The sequence below is a fragment of the Tiliqua scincoides genome, chromosome 2 (genome assembly GCF_035046505.1).
Source record: "Tiliqua scincoides isolate rTilSci1 chromosome 2, rTilSci1.hap2, whole genome shotgun sequence".
NCBI classification, from domain to species: Eukaryota; Metazoa; Chordata; class Lepidosauria; order Squamata; family Scincidae; genus Tiliqua; species Tiliqua scincoides.
Genome location: NC_089822.1, coordinates 175,373,890 through 175,390,967, shown reverse-complemented (window position 1 = coordinate 175,390,967; position 17,078 = coordinate 175,373,890). Strand labels below are relative to the sequence as shown.

General features: G+C 44.6%; 1 protein-coding gene across 2 annotated transcripts in view; it reads right to left on the bottom strand.

The window, feature by feature from the left end:
- DOCK2 (dedicator of cytokinesis 2) overlaps positions 1-17,078 on the bottom strand; it is a 337,258-nt gene that overhangs the window by 13,093 nt on the left and 307,087 nt on the right. Inside the window, exons 44-47 of one of the 2 annotated variants that reach the window (XM_066613322.1) lie at positions 15,022-15,108; positions 14,540-14,716; positions 14,320-14,403; positions 2,753-2,890 (exon numbers count right to left, since the gene is read on the bottom strand). In XM_066613322.1, coding sequence (XP_066469419.1) covers positions 2,753-2,890; positions 14,320-14,403; positions 14,540-14,716; positions 15,022-15,108 — 486 coding nt within the window. Of the gene's footprint in view, positions 1-2,752; positions 2,891-14,319; positions 14,404-14,539; positions 14,717-15,021; positions 15,109-17,078 lie in introns of those variants that run through there. The other variant, XM_066613323.1, reaches the window with a different exon arrangement.

The window sequence follows — 17,078 nt, the reverse complement described above, 5'->3', positions numbered from 1 at the left end:
AGTAGTCTAGTCATCACTGCCCACCTGTTCTCCCGGCATTTCAACCCATACTAAGTGTTGGTGCAGAACAAACTGGAAATTTGTCAACCAGGAAATGCTATTTCCTTTGGATTTAGTCTTCAAAAATGAATTAATGAACTGTGTGTAGAAACACTTATAAGTGAAAAAGCAGCATAACCTAGAGTCCAGCACAGTTCCCATAGCAACCTAACTCAAACCTAAACCTTTATTGTTGTTTTTGTTGTTGTTTCTTCTTCTTCTTCCCCCGTTAACAGGAGGCTACTAGGAATCATGATGAAAGCCAGTGACCACTAAAGAGCTCAGATGGCTAGGCTGACCCTTGATACCTCAATACTGGTATCAATAGTAGCACCCAATGTGCCATCAGAGGACAGGCACAGGAGCAACACGGGGGCCCAGGACTTGGAACTTAGCAACCTAGAATTGTTTGCTGCCCTTTATTGTTTCTAATCAGGTTGGTCAAGAGATGTACTGTTAACCCTTAATTGCTCAGCAAGAAGCTCAATATGTTGACCTAACTTTCTATTCTGTATAAAGTGAGTGAGACAATGTCCAGGGTCCTCTATTTCTCTATCTCAGCATCTTAGAAACTTGGGGTGCAATCCTAACCCCTTATGTCAGTGCTTTTCAGCACTGGCATGGCGGTGCCAATGGGACATGTGCTGCATCCTGCAGTTGGGTATCACTCACAGAGGCCTCCTCAAAGTAAGGGAATGTTTGTTCCCTTACCTCAGAGCTGCACTGACATAAGGGGTTAAGATTGCACCCACAGATTCTTAAAATGATTCCTGCTGGCTGAAAACACTCTCAATCTTCCTAAGTACTTGACAAATAAAACACATTATGTCCAGGTAATATTGTGTTTCTGGGGTTGCTTTAGATTCTTCCTAACACATTCTGAAGGTAACAGTATTTCCTCATGCAGTCTATGACTAAGCTGTGCTTTGAACATAGGTCGTCCTCTATTTTCAGTTCATAATATCAGAGGCTGAGCTTTCTTCATTTATTTTATCATTCAAAGTTTCACAGATAGAGAAACTACTCCCAATACACATATGACAGAAAAAAACAACACTGCCACCTTCCTGAGTTTAATACTTTAAAGTCAAGGCATTTTTTTTTTTTAATGATTGCAGAGATATTATGAAACCTGTATGGAAATTGGTATGCAATTTCATATTTCAGGCAGTCTTCTGACACTGTCTCATTTTACTCAGAGAGCCACCTCTGGCAAGAGACCTGGGAAAGCCATTTAGAGCTCCCAAGTTTATTTTCAAACACATTTTATGTGCTGTGGGAATTGCTTCTCATCTGGAGAATCCCAAATGCAGTGAGAAGACACAATCAGCACAGCTGCCTTTCATATGGAAAGAGCACACACCAGCAACCAGACAGAGGTGATAAAACTAGAATGAGTCTACCCTTCAAACTGATTGGCTTTCATCTGTATTGGAAGATATATTAAGTACTGCCATCCCCAAACTTATCAATTTGTGAGAAACTTCTTAAGAAGCAACACAATAATTTTGTTTAGTCACATATATCTGAAGGAAATTACTTTTCATCAGTACATGGCTATGAATGCTGAATTTTAACCCAAGATGGAGTTAGAATGAACTGGATATGTTAATACCAAGGAGGGTCAGAAAATCACATTGGGAAATTATTGTATATATCAGTGGTTCTCAAACTGGTGGGTTGCGACCCACCAGTTTGTGAAAAGCTTCCTCTTTCCCTTTAAGGGGCAGGGGAAGGGGGGAGGGAGTGAAGCAATCCCCAGGATCACACCTCTAAAGGGGTAAGGGTGTGCTTTCACTTCCTGTGGACTTCTGTAAGCAGCAGAAGATGTGGGGAGCCCTGCGCAGCCCTCTGCAGGGCTCCCCGAGGCTTGGAATGTTGAGAAGCAGCATGCGCAAACCACTTCCAGTTTCACATCGCAACCAGGAGGTGGTTTGCGCGTTGTTTCTGAACATTCCAAGTCTTGGGGAGCCTTGCGGAGGGCTACGTGGGGCTCCCTGCACCAGTAAGTGAAAGCATCCCCCCTTCCCTTTAGAGACTTAGGAGTGTGTTTGGTTTTCCATATTACTTTATCTAGCTGCTAATGCCGCATGATCAGGTAGACCTGGACTCTGCATCAAGAAGCCTAATAGACCTGAGCTCCAAAGTCTATTGTGGCTGACAGCACTCTGTCAGCACCCTCCCCTGCCCTATCCCCCCTGTTCTGCCTGCCCCCACTGCCCCCCTTCCTCTTTGGGAAGGGGCCCAGAAGAAACTTTGTACCTTCTGCTAAAATTCCTCTCATCGGCCCTGAACAGTTCCATGATTAAGACAAGCTGCAGAACTGAAGAAAGGTACAGTACTAACCTTCCATTGATGCATACAAAAATAGCTACTGGTCAATATCCACAATTTGCATTTCTTAAGCGATATGATTTTTCCTAAGGGATAAGCTTCAAAGTTCACTACCTAGAAGTCTTTGTTCAGTAAAACTGAATCAAACAGTTAAAGCCTGCAAGGAGAATAGGATGTCAGCTCTCCACAAGATGAAATCCAGGGCTTCAGGAAACAAATAAGTTGCCTGACCTGGCTGGATGAAAATTGTAGTGCCTTCTGATCACAGGACAAATCTTATGGTATGATTGCTTGTAAAGTTGTTGTTTTTTTTTTCCACTTCAGGAGAGCCAAAACAAATATTAATAGGCCAGAAGGAAATAAAAGGAAACAGTCTTACCAATTCTCTGACTCCATATTGTTTTTCCACTTTGACCTTTAAGTGCCTAAAGCACTCCTCCATACGTTCGTGGAAAGGACGAAGGCTATCTGAAACCCTCTTCTCATGAATCTTAATTCCAGCCCCGAGAAACGGAATCTAAGAGAGAACAGAGGTAAGGATTTTAGCCATGCTGTCTGCTTGATCACTACAGGAGTTGTTAACCTAAATATAATAACAAATCAGAGCACTATAATATATGTGTCAATTGACATTTCTTACTTTCCTTAGGAACATAGAAGCAGTGTAGTATTGTGTTGGAAACAGAAGAAAACACCCAGATGATACAAGAGAAAAAAGCCTTTCTTGTTAACATGTAGCAGCAGCAATCCTAGATTCCTATTATTGTTTCCTTAGGATGGCCACAGACCAGAGAGGATTGAATAAAGGGACTTTTGTTACATTTGATGCTCTTTTAAAAACTAGAACACAGGTTGTTTTGGCCGATTGGCTTTGAAGTTCTGGAATAACTATGCTTTTGTCACTTGATTTTAGTGGCAGGATTCACACAAATGATGATAGAATTCTGCGGTGAAGCTGTATCTTCCCTGAGCTCATTCTGTTTCTTTTTAGACCCCAGAAAACTCAACTTTTTTTGTAGAGTACAAAACAGTTGCACAACTTCATAGATGTTGACGTTAAAAAAAGTCCAGTTGAGGCACCTGGAGTGATCTGAAAAGCAGCTTGGTAACATGCTTGGAGATGCCCTGCCTTTCTGAATAGCTTGCCATGTATCTTCTGCCATGCATTTTCTTGCAAAGTCATTTCATGTTGCATGACACAGTCCTTTCCCATGGTTTTGTGGCTTTTATTTTCTTTTAAAAAAAAATCTTAATTTGTTTTTGTAAGTTTCTTAAATAGGAAAAAAAATTGTTGCGCCTGCTCCTTTCAGTCCTCTCGTCTGAAAAATTGTGCTGTATTCTTTGAAGTTCATCTTGAATGGCAGGGATTTCCAAGCTCCAAGAGATGTTTCTGATCCTGCTGAGAAGCACAGCACCCAGCCATCTGCCTCTTAAGGTGAAGAAAAAGGAAGGCAGGTACAGCAGCAGCACCCAATGCAACAAGCAAGCATGCCAACCAGGGAAAGCCAACCACCTCCAGAGAGGTACCCCACAGATTCTAACAGGATGCATGCGCATGCACACAATGAGATAGAAAAGGAAGAGAACGTTCGGTATTTCTATATACTTGATGAAGCATCAAGGCAAGGTCTGGGGAAGATAAGCCCACAATTCTCTGAACTTGTTGATCATTTTATTGTTTAAAAAAAAAACCTTTCAGTAGACTAGAGCAGATCTGTGTTCCTAAACATTAGCTTAAAAAAAAAAAGTTACCTCTCTCCCCACCCCACTTTGGTTGTGAGGACAGGGATTGTAGATTTTAATGTAGAAAACAAAGTTACATTAAATACCATTTGAAGACATAATCCTACTTCCATTACAGATTGCAGATCAGCTATGTCCTAGCAGCATTAAAGGGGCTGAATTATAGAAGCACCCCAAGAATGAGCTCAAACAGGGTGGGCAGATATCAGCGTTGCCTTCTGCTAAAACCCCAAGGTTCTCTAGCAGGAGTAGACACAACATGGTGGCTCAGTGAGTGGAATCACAAACTAGATAATGAGATAACCTGCATTATACAAGTCCAAGCCTACATCTGGGTTTCTTTCTAGAGATCAGGGATTCTAACACAAGATCAAAAACTTTTTAGCAGCATAAGAATCTCTGTAAACCGCTTTGTGAACTTTTAGTTGAAAAGCGGTATATAAATACTGTTAATAATAATAATAATAATAATAATAATAATAATAATAATAATAATAATAATAATCTGATAAAAGGCAACCAATTAATACTTCTTGTATTAACCCAGGTTAAACTTAATCTAAGTTAGAACATAACCTAAACAGGTCAGTAAATTGGGACACAGGATCTAGAGAGCAATAAATAATTAAACAAACCCAAATAAAAACTAGCTTGAGGTTACAAAAACAGTCCAGCCTAAGAGAACAGAACTAGGAGGGAAAGGACCTAGGAAGGGCCAATTCCCAACCCATTAAGAGCCCCATTAGGCTAATCCAAGCAGTCCATTCAGGAGCCTGCAGAGTAGGTCACGCCCATCAGCAGCCATTTGCCTTCCTGAGCTTTTGTAAACTCACCTGGGAAGGCCAGCCCCCTTTCAATCAGGAAGGAAGGAGGGGGGGAGGAGCCAGCCAGGAGTATAAAGCTAGGCGGGCCATCGCGTGAGGCTCTCTGCAGACGCGTGTGGCCTCTGGGAACCCAGAGCCTCGAGAACTAAGTGCCAGGTAAGGCACAAGAGTTTAGCATCTGGGCAAGTTCAGCAGCAGGGCGAGGAGGCCAGGGCCCCATACACTGCCCTTCCTCTTCCCTAGAGAAAAGGGCTGCTATCCAGTGTACGGTTTTTAAAAGGACCCCTAAATAAAACAACAACAACAACAACAACAAAAAAGCTATGCAGTCAGACAGCCAGCAGCAGGGTGGGGGCTATCCAGTGTTCTGCATCGAGTGCCACATGTATGATTATATGCCTCTGGGGCATTAGTCATGGGTGTGTCCTCGGTGCAAGGAGCTCCAGGTTCTCAGGGAACGCATCCGCTCCCTTGAAGCCTTGGTGGCCGACCTGGAGAAGCGCAGGCAGCCAGAGGAGGACCGTGGGGAGACTTCTGGGGACGATCAGGCTTCGTCCCAACCTCAGGCGTGCAGCTCCTCGGCTGCCCGGGTGGGAAGTCTCGGGACTGGAGGACGTCATCCTGGAGAGGAGGGAAACAATCCCCTAGGGGGATCCCTTCTCCAGGGGATGGGCCCGTATCTGAACGCACTCAGGATACTCCTCGGCGGGAGGGGGGTCGGGGGCTTCTTGTAGTGGGGGATTCGATTATTAGAAACATAGAGAGGGGGGTTTGCGACGGATGTGAGGACCGCATGGTGACTTGCCTGCCTGGTGCGAAGGTTGCGGACATCACTTCTCGTCTAGACAGGCTAGTAGACAGTGCTGGGGGAGAGGTAGCGGCTGTGGTGCATGTCGGCACCAACGACGTGGGCAAGTGTAGCTGGGAGGTCCTGGAGGCCAAATTTAGGCTTTTAGGCAGGAAGCTGAAAGCCAGGACCTCAAAGGTAGCGTTCTCTGAAGTGCTACCTGTTCCACGCGCAGGGCCAGCTAGGCAGGCGGAGATCAGGGGTCTCAATGCGTGGATGAGACGGTGGTGTAGGGAGGAGGGGTTTAGATTCATTAGGCACTGGAGAACGTTTTGGGACAAGCGGGGCCTGTACAAGAGGGATGGGCTCCATTTGAACCAGAATGGAACCAGACTGCTGGCGCATAACATTAAAAAGGTGGCAGAGCAGCTTTTAAACTGATCCCTGGGGGAAGGCCGACAGGAGCCGAGGGGCATCCGGTTCGGGACTCCTCATCCCTATGGGATGAGGATGGGGAGGTTAGAGAACAACAAGACAAAGGCAGGGTAGGAGAAGAAATTGGGAAAGGTAGGGTGATGGGATGTGATAGACGGTTTGGCACAATGAGAGGATGCGGGGACAAAGGAGCGAATAAGCAGCCCATCCTGGGGCATTCCGTGTATAAATGCTTTTATGCGAATGCCCAAAGTCTACGAGCAAAGGTGGGAGAACTGGAATGTCTGGTGACAAGGGAAAATATTGACATAGTGGGCATAACGGAAACCTGGTGGAATGCGGAGAATCAGTGGGATACCGCAATCCCGGGCTATAAACTCTACAGGAGGGACAGGCAGGGGCATGTTGGAGGTGGGGTGGCCCTTTATGTTAAGGAAGGGATAGAATCCAGCAAAGTAGAGATTGAAGGTGGGTCCGACTCCACCGTAGAATCTCTGTGGGTTAAATTACCAGGCTTGTGCAGCGATGTAATACTGGGGGCGTGCTATCGTCCTCCAGACCAGAAATCTGATGGGGACCTTGAAATGAGGAAACAGATCAGGGTGGTGACAAGGAGGGGCAGGGTTGTAATCATGGGGGACTTCAATTATCCTCATATTGACTGGGTCAATTTGTGTTCTGGTCACGATAAGGAAACCAGATTTCTTGATGTGCTAAATGACTGTGGCTTAGATCAGCTAGTCACGGAGCCCACCAGAGGACAGGTGACTCTGGATTTAATTTTGTGCGGTACGCAGGACCTGGTTAGAGATGTAAACATTACTGAGCCATTGGGGAACAGTGATCATGCTGCGATCCGTTTTGACGTGCACGTTGGGGGAAGAATACCAGGCAAATCTCTAACAAAAACCCTTGACTTCCGACGGGCAGACTTCCCTCAAATGAGGAGGCTGGTTAGAAGGAGGTTGAAAGGGAGGGTAAAAAGAGTCCAGTCTCTCCAGAGTGCCTGGAGGCTGCTTAAAACAACAGTAATAGAGGCCCAGCAGAGGTGTATACCGCAAAGAAAGAAGGGTTCCACTAAATCCAGGAGCGTGCCCGCATGGCTAACCAGCCAAGTTAGAGAGGCTGTGAAGGGCAAGGAAGCTTCCTTCCGTAAATGGAAGTCTTGCCCTAATGAGGAGAATAAAAAGGAACATAAACTGTGGCAAAAGAAATGTAAGAAGGTGATATGGGAGGCCAAGAGAGACTATGAGGAACGCATGGCCAGCAACATTAAGGGGAATAATAAAAACTTCTTCAAATATGTTAGAAGCAGGAAACCCGCCAGAGAAGCGGTTGGCCCTCTGGATGGTGAGGGAGGGAAAGGGGAGATAAAAGGAGACTTAGAGATGGCAGAGAAATTAAATGAGTTCTTTGCATCTGTCTTCACGGCAGAAGACCTCGGGCAGATACCGTTGCCCGAACGGCCCCTCCTAACCGAGGAGTTAAGTCAGAGGTTAAAAGAGAAGATGTTTCAGACCTCATTGATAAATTAAAGATCAATAAGTCACCGGGCCCTGATGGCATCCACCCAAGGGTTATTAAGGAATTGAAGAATGAAGTTGCAGATCTCTTGACTAAGGTATGCAACTTGTCCCTCAAAACGGCCACGGTACCAGAAGATTGGAGGATAGCAAATGTCACGCCTATTTTTAAAAAGGGAAAGAGGGGGGACCCGGGAAACTATAGGCCGGTCAGCCTAACATCCATACCGGGTAAGATGGTGGAATGCCTCATCAAAGATAGGATCTCAAAACACATAGACGAACAGGCCTTGCTGAGGGAGAGTCAGCATGGCTTGTGTAAGGGTAAGTCTTGCCTCACAAACCTTATAGAATTCTTTGAAAAGGTCAACAGGCATGTGGATGCGGGAGAACCCGTGGACATTATATATCTGGACTTTCAGAAGGCGTTTGACACGGTCCCTCACCAAAGGCTACTGAAAAAACTCCACAGTCAGGGAATTAGAGGACAGGTCCTCTCGTGGATTGAGAACTGGTTGGAGGCCAGGAAGCAGAGAGTGGGTGTCAATGGGCAATTTTCACAATGGAGAGAGGTGAAAAGCGGTGTGCCCCAAGGATCTGTCCTGGGACCGGTGCTTTTCAACCTCTTCATAAATGACCTGGAGACAGGGTTGAGCAGTGAAGTGGCTAATTTTGCAGACGACACCAAACTTTTCCGAGTGGTAAAGACCAGAAGTGATTGTGAGGAGCTCCAGAAGGATCTCTCCAGACTGGCAGAATGGGCAGCAAAATGGCAGATGCGCTTCAATGTCAGTAAGTGTAAAGTCATGCACATTGGGGCAAAAAATCAAAACTTTAGATATAGGCTGATGGGTTCTGAGCTGTCTGTGACAGATCAGGAGAGAGATCTTGGGGTGGTGGTGGACAGGTCGATGAAAGTGTCGACCCAATGTGCGGCGGCAGTGAAGAAGCCCAATTCTATGCTTGGGATCATTAGGAAGGGTATTGAGAACAAAACGGTTAGTATTATAATGCCGTTGTACAAATCGATGGTAAGGCCACACCTGGAGTATTGTGTCCAGTTCTGGTCGCCGCATCTCAAAAAAGATATAGTGGAAATGGAAAAGGTGCAAAAGAGAGCGACTAAGATGATTACGGGGCTGGGGCACCTTCCTTATGAGGAAAGGCTACAGCGTTTGGGCCTCTTCAGCCTAGAAAAGAGACGCTTGAGGGGGGACATGATTGAGACATACAAAATTATGCAGGGGATGGACAGAGTGGATAGGGAGATGCTCTTTACACTCTCACATAATACCAGAACCAGGGGACATCCACTAAAATTGAGTGTTGGGCGGGTTAGGACAGACAAAAGAAAATATTTCTTTACTCAGCGTGTGGTCGGTCTGTGGAACTCCTTGCCACAGGATGTGGTGCTGGCGTCTAGCCTAGACGCCTTTAAAAGGGGATTGGACGAGTTTCTGGAGGAAAAATCCATTATGGGGTACAAGCCATGATGTGTATGCGCAACCTCCTGATTTTAGGAATGGGTTAAGTCAGAATGCCAGATGTAGGGGAGGGTACCAGGATGAGGTCTCTTGTTATCTGGTGTGCTCCCTGGGGCATTTGGTGGGCCGCTGTGAGATACAGGAAGCTGGACTAGATGGGCCTATGGCCTGATCCAGTGGGGCTGTTCTTATGTTCTTATGTTCTTGTTAGTCAGTCAGAATCTTTATTGGCATATATACTCTGGGACTGCCCTGTGTACGTGCTTCCCCTACCCTGGAATGCCTCCCTCCCGCCTCCTCCCCAGACCCCTGTGTTGGCTGACGCAACCCTGTCTCCCCAGGTCAGTGCAGAGGCTGGATACAGCCTCCGTGGGCCTGTGCACGTCCCTGTGCTGGCCCAGCCAACTCCCAAGGAGGCGCAAACGTGCTTTACAGTGATGTCACTGTGATGTCAGAGGTTTATTCCAAGGAGATTTTAGGTCTGATACAGAAACTGCCAGAGCAGCTCTTGGTCTTTGGTCATAAGGCAGCATCATGTTAGTACTCGTGATGGACATGCCCTACCATGACTTTGTTATAGGGCTGGAGCTGCTCCTGTTTCTGTTTCTCTTTAGCATCTGGGGCTTAGGTTGGTTTACCACTCTGAGTAAGGGAAAAGCTTCAGTGTGGGAGGAAAGATTAGACCTGGACTGACTTAGAGGTCCCCCTGACTTAGAGGTCTATCAATACCTCACCCAAGGAGGAAGAACTGAACCTGTTCATTAGTGTTACTTCTGAATATAAGAAATAGTTTTTCGGCCTAGACCTGTGAACCATGAAGGAGGGTTGCCAGAACTCTTCAGGTTCAGACCCCTGAACTATTAAGTGAATGGAAAAGGGCCTGGTGGGTAGAGCACCTAGCGGGCAGTGACTAACACCTATCTCCCTGTGTCATCCTTTTAACGGGGAGCAAACAGCGAAAAGGTAGCTCACACTGCCACCACCCAAAGTTAAAGAGACCATATCGAAGGAAGTCTCCTTGAGAAAACCTGCCCCAAATGAAACATAGCTCTCAAATCTGGGGAATCCCCTAGGAATTGAGCAGCAGCAGAATGTCTGTGGCAGTCTGTAACTGAAAAATACAAATTCAAAAGAAATGAAGAACAGATATCCTATCTCCCCACATGTTCTCAAAGTTTTATTCTTTTTCCATTTGTGTAACAGGCTTTTGGCCCCAAAACCAGGCACTCAACAAAGAAAGAGTTATGGAATGGTGAGCAGCCTCTCTCTTAAACAGAGACCTCATGACTAGTGGAGGGCACTTTGGTTTCTTCGCTTTCTCACATCAGTTTACATGGTCCTTCATCTCATCTTTGCAATGTTATTGATCTACTCCATCATAAACTACAGCAACGAGTTCTGCAAGATATACTGCAGGAAGAAGGCAGCTACAAGAGGGAAGTGGCGACCAGTGTCCCTTTTTGCTACACTCACAGAGAGCCACTACCCCATAGTGTCAACCTTAGATCCTCAACTTTCCATGTAGGTGTGGGGGATGTGACATCACAGAAGCATTATGCTTGCCATGTTTTGGTCTCTTCTGTGCCTACATCAGCCCTGACATCACTTTTTATATCTGGAGGGATGAGCCCTATTTCACATCTCATGGTATAGATTATGGGTTCTTTGGGAGTGTGTATGCACCTGGAAGAAGCCTCTCTGCAATGTTAAGCTCTGCTTCATTTCTGCTCATCAGTGAGTTGGAGTTCTGATGCCTGGTATATATTTGTGTCCCCTAGGTGCCAATCTCTTTCATCAAGAACATCTTTGGACTCACTCTGCTCTTTGAGCAGCACTTTGGCAGGCAATAAAATCTCAAGTCTGTCAGGAAGCCCACCATCTCTACCACCTGATGCCCAAGTGGAAGATGTAGCTGAATATCTGAGGCACTTTCCAGACCCCCTGGAACTGGGCTAAAGAAGATTCACTATGAAGTCATGACCCACCAGACCTTCAAATTTAATATTAGAAAAAAAAAAACACATTTCAAAGGCTTGTGGTGATGCCAACCCCTGAGTCAGACTTCAGAAAAGAGCAGATTTGTCCATTTGTCCAGTCTCCAGGCATCATTGAGGTACATCTAGGGCCAGTGCCAGGCTATTTTGTGCCCTATGCAAGACTACCCTCTCTCTCTCTCTCTCTCTCTCTCTCTCTCTCTCACACACACACACACACACACACACACCCCTCGCGGATAAAGAAACCATGGATACGGGGCACTATTCAAATACTGAAGCAGCCCCCTCACATGCCCGTTCCATTACCGTAGTTCTTGTGTTTCTTCCTTAAACAAAGTGAAATTCTTGCTGAACTGAATAGCGACATACAGTCAACAAACCTGCACACTACAGGCAGGAGACCAGAAGCATAACTAGGGTGGAGACTGAAGGGCACCTGCCCTGGCCGTAATGCCAAGGGGAGGTACGTGACTGCCCCTCAGGCTCCATCCTAGATACTGAGGAGCTGCTGGTGGTTTCACACCCCCATTCCTTTTCCTGTGGAGAAGGAAAGGAGGTGCAAAGCAGCTGCAGCAAGCGCCCCTCCTCCAGAGAGAATCCGGAAGTGACTGCCTTGTACCTCAAGTGGCACAAGGCAGTCACTTCTGGTTTCTCCCAGGAGGTGACTTTACACCCTCTGTTCCTTTTCCTGTGTAGGATCCCCTTGAAGGGAAGCCTCCACAGAAGAAAGGGCAGGGGCAAGAAGCAGCCACAGTGAGTGACCCTCCTCCACGGAGAACCCAGAAGTAACTGCCTTACACCATAAGTGACACAAGGCAGTCACTTCTGGGTTCTCCCTGAAGGAGAAGGCACTGGCAGCTTTGTACCCCTGCTCCTTCTATGTGTGAGATAATAATGAATAGTTGGACAGCTCATCAAGAAAAACTTTTTCCATTAAGTAAAAATTAAAGATTTCCCTGTGTGCATTTACACTACTGTACCACTGAATAAACTCTTTGGGTACCTTTACCCGCAGCAAAAAGTATTTTTTCTTCTTGGTGCACAAGTGAGAAGAGGGGGGGAAATGACAATTACTGGTGCTTATCCTGCAACAGACTAGCAACAATAAAATTTAGCTCATGGAAAGGATGATTTACCATCACGCTGCATCCCTCATGCAGTTTTGTTGCGACATTAAGTGTTTTGACAAGAACATAAAAATAGAAGTGTTATTCCCAAGAGATCTGAGTGTTGCTTTTTCTCCTTTCCTGTGGCAACTAATACCAAGGGAATCAATGTGGCCTGTTCCCCCTCCCTCCCCCCAAATTTGAGCAGAAGTGATTTCTTCCTGTGACATTGCTTGGTATCCCGGTCTTTGAAAACAAGAAAAATACACAAAATGTGATGCTTTATTCCCTGCCCTCCCACCCCTGTTAAAAATAATCACATAATCATTTTATAGATAATAGAAATTTCTAATGTTAAACCTTTAGCAGCCTAGTCTAGGGGCTTTTTATGCATAGATGAAACTATTGCTTGTGCAGTCTTCCTGCCCTCGGACTTTGTGGGGAAGCCCAAACATGAAAGGCCTTCATATGTATATTGTGTGGAGCTCTGCATTTGCACAGATTCACATGTGCTCCCAAGTTTCCTGGATTATCTTGCAATTTTCTCAGTTTGCAGCTTCATGGGATCGCCTCTCTGATCTCACTATTGTTTCAAGAATAGAAGACAAGAGTGTAACACTAGCGATTTTGGAATCCATTTTGATGTCTTTGTCAGAACACTGGTGAACACCATTACTGAAAAATGAAGAAACACTCCAGAGGTCATGAGGTCATTTTAAAAGTTTCCCAAGATGACTCATAGGAGGGTTAGGATGATTTCCTTTTTCTGTGCTGGCTTTTTATTCACTCTTCTGTGCAATCTACCCAATTGTTTCCGACAAGGGTCACCATCCCTCATCTTCAAAAGCAAATTAGTTTCTTTTGTATAAATGCCAAAATGGGATTTTATTTGTAAGAAAGGGAAACCATGAATGCAAGAACATAGTTGCAAATCACCCTGCATGCATTTCTGTTGGAACTAGAACAATGCAATAGTTCAGCAGTTCTCAAACTGTGGATCAGGACCCACCAGTGGGTGGCAACCTGATTTTTGGTGGGTTGCAAAACTGAGAAGCTGCTAGCTGCTAGCGAAAATGTATTGAGCCCCATGGAAACCGAAATGGAGCAGCACACATGTGTATTTACTTATGATTCAGCAACTTGCCTCAGTTAACTTCAAAGGGCAGACTAAGGGGAGCGTAATACCACCAGAATGGTCCCAATCCGATGAGTGCAAGCCCCAACAAACTCTCGAGAAGGAAGCCTTCCCCCTCAAGCTGACATGGAAAATGTTTTGAGACCTGTGGAAAGTGAAACTGAGGCACATGTGCATTTATACTCATGAATACCCTTTTATTGAAGGCCAGGCAAAGGGGAACGCAAAGCCATCAGAATGGGCCAATCTGATGAATTTAGAACTCAACAAACACTCTAGCAGGCCCCCCCCCCCCGATAATAAAAAGGATAAAAACAGAGGCTTGAGCAGCTGTAAGGTGAAACTATTTTTAAGTCTTGTAATGCTAGGTGGGTCCCGATACAGTGTTGATTTAAAAAGTGGGCTTCGGTACAAAAAAGTTTGGGAACCACTGCAATAGTTTCTACTGAACACTCACTATGGCAACAGTACAATAAGTCTAGTTCTCAAAACACACAGGCCCACTAAGGGGGAGGGATTTATTTCTTATATGATTTTATATGATATAGTGCAGGCGATTCTATCCACCACTCGACTTACTAAATACATGTCTAAGAGTGGGCGTAAGATTGGAGAATGAAGCTGCTGTTCCCTCTGTCAGTTCAGTTTCCACCTGTCTCATAATTTTTAAAGAGACAGTACATATTTTCTGAATGCAAAAGATTTTCATGGCAATTTTGAGTATAAACAATTTTAGCTGTACATAGGGATTCTGGAGTGTAATCCATGCATAAGATCTAGGCTATATATTTATACTATGTATTTAAAGTCACATTATGCTGCTCCACTGGCAGCCAGATCAATAAGCGGGGTGGGGGGGGGGGAGAGAAAAGAACAGAAGACCTCACAGAATTGTACCCAGCATTGTATTACCTGCCATGCAATTAGGTCTTTGAGTCTGTTTAGTTTTTCCTGATCCTCAGGGTGGTCCCTGATGTATTCATCAGTGAAGAAAGCCTGCAAGTAGGAAAACATATCATTCAGCCTTTTCCCCCCTAACATCTGAACAGTCAGTGCTGTCTTGAGGGTTGTGTTATTGAGCTAATAAATCATGGGATTGTTTTACTTTTAGAGTTACGACTAAAATTCTTACTGTCTCATATTTAGCAAACCCTCCCATAACTGCAGGATCGACAATTCCGTTCAGAAGCATGGAGAGAGGGTTAATGGGAAGATTTTCATCACTCTGGTACTGATTGATCATAGCCAGAATCTTCTCATTGGTCAGAGACATCGTTTCAATGGCATTCTCCAGAGGACTAATTGTAGTCTATGAGGAAGAAAACAAAAGAGTATCATTTGTACCACTTGAAACCTTTTAAATGAATACACTTGAAAACCAGAGAGAATTCTGCATTCATAATACAGCGAGGCAACTTGAAAGATATTTAATATTTCATCAGAATTTCCAGTGGCAATCATGTATTGTGTCACCTTGTTCAATATAGATAATAAATTCATTGCAGTTGTAATAATCCTTTGGTTTCTTATTGAAAAAAATCAGCATTGTGGCTTTATTTTGTATTTCTGTGGGCTAAGCTATGTTTTAACAATAATCAGAAATCTAATACACACCTGTGACATAGAGAGAACCTCAAACCAACGCAGAATTCCTGGGAGTTTGTAAGCTGTAATGTAGGATGTTCTTTCAATCCACATAGACTATTAAAAGACATACAGAGGGGACAAGCAACAGTGAAATCACATTGTCAGGCTATTAAAGGCTTATTGGAACTGCAATTGAAATAATAAGGAGCTTCCCCCCCCCCCCAACATCATGACAAAAATATCACCAAAATCCAGTATATATGCACAAATCTAATTCTAAACTAGGACACTGTTATGTAATCACTTAAAACAAGGGAGATCCAAAAATGGAAGAATAATAAATGTAGCAGAGCGGACAAAGTATTAGCTATGAACCAGAGATGATTTAGAATAAAAGGCTCAGTCTGTGCCACAACCAACAAATTATCTGATAGTCCACCTGACTAAGATATAGTTATACTGAAAAGGTTCCACATAAAGCTGTATATGAAAGACATGACCTGCATAATGTCAGATATTCTACAGATATATCGTTTAAATATTCTGTAAACATATGGAAATCATCGCTATTCTAAGAGTAAACAGCTGATAAGACTAAAATTTTTGAAATTCTCTTGTTCTGATCATAATTATTAACAATGTTAAGGACTGCTTAATATTAATACTTAATATATTAATACTTTTAGGACAATTTGATTCCCATGAATCACTTTAGCATCTGGTGTACGCACAGAAGTCTTGTTTTGGAAGGTACCAATTTACAAATCCATTAGCAAGTAAAGTTATGCATGACTTAGGCTGAAAATCTCATTGAACTCAGTGGGAGCAATATTTGAGTAACAACATTAGATGCTACTATAGTATACGTAATGTTTGAGTGCCCATTCAACAAAACAAATAACTCACAAGAGTTCCGCATATTTAGAAAATGCAACATAAGAAATAGGCAAACTTGTATTTTACTTGCATAAGAGTTGGAGCAAAGTCTACAATGAGTGGTGGGTCTGTATAAATTCAAATTTCTTAGCAGTAAGTCCGTAGCTGAGCAGAGCATATAGGGAAGTGCACTGAAGTAAGGCATAAGCCTTGAAGGGGCAAGATTAATGTGAAATAGTACACTGCTAACAAGACAACTACGCAGCAGAAAAATACATTGCAGGAAAAGTGGATTTCCTGACTTCATCCTCATTTTCCTTAAAGCAATCGTGATTGGTTGACTGGACATACTCTTGTCTGCATAGCTTCCACTGGACTTTCTCATGGTACCTCTCAGTGTGAGCTGGAGAAACTTCTACTATGCTTACCTACTCCTCAGTCACAAACTGTGCTAGTGGCAGCAGGCAAGATCGGACCAGGGTACTTGTTGGCTCAAAGGTACCAGTTCTGTCAAGAAGACCCAATTATCTCAGCCCTAACAGTCCTAAGGGCAACCCAATCCTACCTAACTCCTCCTGTGCCAATGCAGCCATGTCAATGGGGCTTGCACTGCATCCTGTGGGGACATTTCAACCCCCGGAGGACTCCTCAAGGTAAGAAAACATTTGTTCTTTGCCCCAGGGCAAGCCTCAACTGCCCCGATGCGTCTACTTGGACCTGCACCAGCTACTTTGCTGGCACAAGTCTGAGTAGACCTGAGTCAGTGGATTGACGCTTGGAACAGGTATAGGATATTGGTGGTGCAAATGCTGCCAATACCTTACCTTTCCTGGCCTCAATAATCCCCCTCCCAGGTCCAGTCTCCTCCTTGTTCCTCCTCCTCTCCATTTTACCCACCTCTTGCCTCCTTGCCACCTCCAGGTTGACTTACTGGAGCTGGGGCTCACTTGTGGGTCACTGTTGTACAGACCTGGCCACTCACTGCTTGCAGAGGCAGCCATGCTGCACTGATGGCGTGTTGCCTTTTGAGACAGCCATAAAACACGCTGCACCACCAAAATGCAGTGGACCATTAGGATTGGGCCCTGAGCCACCTTCCTTCCTTTTGAGACATTTTATTCACACACACACACACACACACACACAAACACACACACACACACACACACACAATCCAGTCCAATTTCACCCTGCCTAAGTGTTCACAT